The 5,851-nt window shown below is 46.9% G+C and overlaps 1 protein-coding gene across 1 annotated transcript; it reads right to left on the bottom strand.

The window, feature by feature from the left end:
- Nucleotides 1-2,066: 2,066 nt before the first annotated feature.
- foxh1 (forkhead box H1) lies at nt 2,067-5,013 on the bottom strand. Its single transcript, XM_045702697.2, has 3 exons — nt 4,616-5,013; nt 3,893-3,997; nt 2,067-3,005 (listed from the first exon to the last, which is right to left on the bottom strand). Exons 1-3 carry the CDS (start codon nt 4,994-4,996, stop codon nt 2,067-2,069), a joined length of 1,425 nt encoding a protein of 474 aa, XP_045558653.2. The 5' UTR covers nt 4,997-5,013.
- Nucleotides 5,014-5,851: the final 838 nt, after the last annotated feature.

Genomic DNA, 5,851 nt, shown 5'->3' with positions numbered 1-5,851 from the left:
GCCATTTATTTATTGAAAAATTACACCATTTAAAACATGAGGTTTTACAGTAGCAGTGTGAGCACAGCCCTGACAACAGGGAGCATCTCAATTGCATACTCTCCTTCTCAAAACTCATTGCTCATCCAATGGGTTGAGGCGTATGCAATTGAGTCTCCCAGAGAACCAAGGAAAGTAGTTATCAAAATTCACCCACACCAAGCCAAAATGACGGTTTGCTGTTCTTGCACTGCCACCCTGTGTTCAGAGCACCACATGGCACAGAAATGTTACAAAATAGCCTGTGTCATGAAGGGTCTGAGCTATGGGAATGAGTACAATGATTGCAGTCACAACACTTAACCCCTGCATGGTGCCTAGGTTTACAGTATCCCCTCAAACTAAAGGCCAGACCCCAATATGAATTCCAGGGTGTTCTGGGAGATAAGGAGACACAGCAGGAGGGTTTGGGTGCGGTGGGGCTGAGAGGTCCTGGGGGGGGGGGGGGGGGGTGAAGAGTTCAGGGGAAGGGGTACAGGCTCTGGGCAGGCATACATGGAGACTAGATTGAGAGATAGTGAGCATTGCTGTTGCAGCAGGAGGTTGGTTGGAGTGGCGTGGGACTGCGGATCAAAGACAGGAAAATCCCAATTCCTGTGGTAAAAATGTTGGTCACACCCAAAGAGCAAGTCTGCCTCTCCTTGTCACCACTGAGCACTCACCCACCCTGTATTGACTGATACGGTGGCTACGGCCCTGACGTGACAGAGGGTGGTGGCTACGGCCCTGACGTGACAGAGGGTGGTGGCTACGGCCCTGACGTGACAGAGGGTGGTGGCTACGGCCCTGACTGACAGAGGGTGGTGGCTACGGCCCTGACTGACAGAGGGTGGTGGCTACGGCCCTGACTGACAGAGGGTGGTGGCTACGGCCCTGACGTGACAGAGGGTGGTGGCTACGGCCCTGACGTGACAGAGGGTGGTGGCTACGGCCCTGACGTGACAGAGGGTGGTGGCTACGGCCCTGACTGACAGAGGCAGATATCCTACGCATCAGGAAAGACTACTCAATAAATCGCCTGTTTTGTATACCGTTAACCTTTTTAATGGCTCTTTTAAAAATGGGTGAAATAGATCAAATTGTAGACATGACTCCAGTCTAGAAGTTATCTGTCACAGTATACAAATAAGCCCATTAGAGCTGACTGGGGGATTGAAGCTCAACTTTTGTCAACTGCAGATCAAATTGTCTTGTAACACTGGCACAGCTCTAAAGGACAAAGAATACAAGGTATTTGACAGTGAACTTTGACAAGGAAGTTAACGCTGAACCCATTAACACTGACAACTTTACTGAAGTCAGGAACAAACACTTAATTTGGGTTGCACCATCTGAACAAACAACGTCACTGGAGGAAAAGGGGGGGGGGGGGTGATCCACTGGTCTAAAGCAATGAGACAAGATGACCAACACACCACGCACACACAAAGACAAACAGCTCGCTCTCCACTTTGAGGTTTAGAGAACCTCACTTTGTTTTCCTACTTGAGGCTCTTGGCACTGAACTAGCACAATGTTGAACAGCACCCTGCCTCTTCCTACATTGACACTCAAAAGAGTGGGGGAAAAAGTCATACCCTGTAAAAGACAAGTAAACGTTTTCAATAATGCCCTTTCCATAACCTGGCTTTATGTGCAGTTTTACAATTAATATTAAAAATACAAACAAAGACAGGAGAAAAAAAATGAAATTTTCCACTGAAAAACTTTGAATAGTTGAGGTAGGTAACAAAGAATTCTTAAAAGAAAATGAATATACAATAGTGAAAACAAATCCCTGTATTAAGACGGAGGTAAACAGTGGTTGAGGTAAATATTAGTGGTTGTATGGTCGAGTTAGATATAAGTAGCACATTTGAATGTACAATTGTCTTCTGTAAACATTTAATACTATGACCTGTCAATTAGAAGTGACATTGATAGGGTGGACACATTTCTAGCCATGATTTAAGCTTGTACGAATAGGTCAGTAGTATCCTTGCATTGCACTTACAATATATTTGGTGCTGGTTTGATTTGACAGTCAGTCAATAATGGGGATGACGCCTGAGAGGGGGCCCACTCTGTAGGGTATACTGACCAGCAGGCTGGTGAGACGACTGATTGGGCAGACCCAGCGCATCAAACACACTCTTATTGGGCGGTACTGACTGGAGCATAGCGTCCAAGTCCATAATGAGGGGAGGGCGCCCGCTGGGTAAGAGGGGCCAGTAGGCATGACCTACAAAATGGCTGGATGTGACAGGAGACCCCCCATAGCCATACAGAGGCATCCCTAGTGGAATCAGAGGGCCCCCATTAAAACGCATGCTGGGCGGGGCCACAGCGTTGGGCGGTGTGTACTTGGCATACGAGGTGGGCAGCTCCCAGGGAGGGGCGGAGACTCTACGGGCAGACTTGTGTGGAGGGAGTCTGCAGTCCTCGTACCCATCTGATCCCGCCTCTCCCTCAGGAACCCGCTTCCCTCCCTGCGACACGCCCCTCCAGTCCTCATCGGAGGAGGAGGAGGCGGGGCTGGCGGAGCTGGCTGAGGCGCTGCGGGCAGTGGAGGAGTAGCGAGGGTGTGGACGAGTGTGGGGCTCCACCCCCCAGCAGTCCCTGCCAGGCTCTCCTGCAGCGCTGGCCGGCCTCAGGCTGTGGAGGAGGGAGTCAATGGCAAAGGACGAGTCCAGCTTGGGCCGGTACAGCGCCTCCTGAAGGGGGGAGTGTTGTCTGGTGGAAAAGGGGGGTAGAGCAGTGAGAGGTGGGCCTGGGGGTAGAACAGTGACTGGTGGGGCCGGGGGCTCTGTGTCTGGCTTATGTTGGTGCCCATGCAGGATGTAAGGGGCGAGGTCCTGGGCGAAGATGGTCTCATCCTGGCGCGACACGGCAGTGTTCTGTCTCTTGAGGAGCTCCAGAGGCACCCGGCTCTCCTCCACAGCCCAGAAGTTGCCCTTCCCCTGGGGCTTACCAGGATCCTTCAATACCTACAGGGACCGGGAGTAACAGACAGCAGTGAGATCAAGTGTATAGTACAACCTGAAAACCAGTCAGACAGGATTGCCCCAGTCTCACAAAACTCTGAATTAGCTAGAATGATTTACTTGATCTAAAGTTTCATGAAGCACTGCAGTGGCCCTTGGTAGGCTACAAATAAAATGTTCTGTATTTATTTGGACAGTGAAGCGCAAACTTAATTTAGCTCAATACTCCAGCATTTGGGATTTGAGATCAATTGTTTTATATACAGTATGAGGCGACAGAGCGCCACCTTTTATTTGAGGGTATTTTAAAATATAGTTGACTGTTTAGAAATAAAAAGCACTTTTTGTATCGAGTCCCCCCATTTGAAGGGTACTTGGACAAATAGTCAAAAGTTTAGTATTTGGTCCCATATTCCAAGCACGCAATGACTACATCAAGCTTGTGACTCTACACACTTGTTGGCTGCATTTGCAGTTTGTTTTGGTTGTGTTTTTTGAATAGGTTTTGCCCAATAGAAATTAATAGTAAATAATCTATTGTGTGCACAAAGATCATGCCCCCAAAACATGCTAACCTCTCACCATTGTCAATAACAGGGGATGTTAGCATTTTATATCATACCCCCATAGACTAAATGCTTTCATTTCTAAACAGCAAAACAGGTAGTACCCTCAAAAAAGGTGACATTCTGTACTGTCGCCTTATATAAAACATTTGATCTCATAAAAAATGCTGGAGTATAGAGCTGAATTAAGTTTTTGATTCATTGTCTGAAGAAATACAGATGGGAGAGTATACTTGCTTGTAGGTTGTTCAGATTTTAGAATCAAAAAGTGCCTTTTTGAGCCCACTGATTGACATACCAATAAAGACCCCTAATAAGACACACCTTAACAAAGCAGTCATAGGAAGAGAGGTTGTGTCTCACTGAGTCCCGCCAGCCCTTGTAGTTCCCTTCGAAAAAAGGGAAAAGTGTACTAATCTCCTTTAGAATCTGGGGAGAGAGAAGGGAGTCAATTTACTTCAATTGGTGTCTGCATTAAAACAGACAAATTAACAGACTATATGAAGAGATATACTATTTAACACGCCACATGATTGTAGGCATACATTTAACTAATTTATATTAATTCACTGTCATCATGCAGCATTTTCATAGGCCTAGAATAAATAATGTAAGATGCACTGTATTACTGCACAGAGAGCAGTCCTTGACTACACTTCTTATCACCTCAACCCACTGCAGCTGATACAGCTCAGTGTCTGCTTTCACTGTATGCTGCTATCCTTAACAAAACAAACCCAGAAAAGCATGGCAGTGTTACTATTCTGTTAAGCATCAAATGATTGTCCTGCTGGTTAAATGCTGGTTAAATGCAGTTGAACTGCATAACCCTACCCCAACAAAGACAGTTTTTTTTTTACTTATCATAAGAGAACATCTCCGATTAGAAATTAAGTTTTAAAATAATTAAAACCCATATAACCTTTTTTCGGACCATGAAACGGACACATAACCATGCATAATTTGGCCAAAATTGACACAACCGTTCGTAATTTGGCCCAAATGTACCATTCTAAACTCGCATGTCCACACACAAACTCACTTTACCTCAGACAAAGTAATCTTCTTCTCTGGAGAGTTTTGGATGACCATGGCAATCATTGCGAGGTAGGAGTAGGGTGGTTTGGGGTAGCGCTGATAGTTTTTTTTCTTTCCACTTTTCGCATTTTTCTCCTCGTCCCAAGATTCCTCCTGGTCTAGCGGTGTCGCTTTATCCATGGGCGCTGAGGCCAGGCTGAATTGGTCAGGGGCAGGCTTCTCGAGCCGTGGAGGCTGTCGGACTGGCGCCTGGATAGGGCAGTAGGGCCAGTGTTGGGCTGGAGAGCTCCGCGCTGTGTTGCTCAGAGGATGGATCTGGAAGTCAAGTTGATGATCGTGATTGCCTCCCAGGCTAGGAGAGCGCAGGTAGAGAGCGGGTGGTGCCAGCATGCTCTGACCCCCCCAGTGCTTTGTCATGCTGATCAACCTGGGGGCAGATCGGGCTGCACGGTCGGACAGGAGAGGGAGGGAGTCGGCCCTTAACCCCTGGCAGACTGCTGGCTCCAGGCCGCTGGCTGGCTGCCTAGTTGAAGAGCAAACAATTAACAGTTTCATGTAAATCCCGCTGTGTAATCGATGAGAGAATGGCGCGCTATCTGCGGGCAGAATGACTGATTGCCCCGGGCGGCTAGGGAGGGTCTGTGTGAGAAAGAGACAGTAAACCTGTAAATAACCCCTCGGACAAACAACATGCCACTTACCACACAGCGTTAATTTTGGTAATCCGCTCCAAAACTTTTACGCATCAAGTGCGCACAGGAGTGAGCTTCTTATATCCGCAGAGAGAAACATCCAAATGTTTTTATTTATATATCAGTCCACTGGAATGAATTGAATCATTAGCCCCCCTTACACAAGTTGTTGGGGATCATAGTGAGAAAGGTAACCCCCAACCTCCATCTCATCCCCTTCATTTTTAAAACGTGCTTACAGTAAACGCAGATTGTGATGTTCCAATGCCACCACATCAGTCGCCAACGTGCCCCATATAAAGGGGAGAAGTCGAACGAGAGGGTCCCACAAAGCAGATTGAAAAATAAACCAAGAGGTATTTTTAGTGAGGCTTTCATTTCATTCAATAGGACCGCTAATATACAAACATTGAGGGATTAACGCCCTGGCCCACTAAAACACATACTGACGGAAGACAACATTTCAACTGAAAGATTACCTCATTAATTGTGTTGCTGATTTGTTCATTGTTATAAATTGTCAACACCGGACAAAATCTAATCGATCACATTA

This window comes from Salmo salar, chromosome 19, assembly GCF_965601325.2.
Source record: "Salmo salar chromosome 19, fSalSal1, whole genome shotgun sequence".
Classification (NCBI taxonomy): Eukaryota; Metazoa; Chordata; class Actinopteri; order Salmoniformes; family Salmonidae; genus Salmo; species Salmo salar.
The sequence above is the reverse complement of the archived record's forward strand: the minus strand, read 5'-3'. Positions and strand labels throughout refer to the sequence as shown.

Coding starts and splice junctions, on each gene's coding strand:
- foxh1 (XM_045702697.2), bottom strand. CDS start 4,996: ATGCTGGCACCACCCGCTCTCTACCTGCGCTCTCCTAGCCTGGGAGGC. Junction 3,998..4,615: donor AGAAGATTACTTTGTCTGAG/GTAAAGTGAGTT, acceptor CTCTCTCCCCAG/ATTCTAAAGGAGATTAGTAC. Junction 3,006..3,892: donor CCTATGACTGCTTTGTTAAG/GTGTGTCTTATT, acceptor CGGTCCCTGTAG/GTATTGAAGGATCCTGGTAA.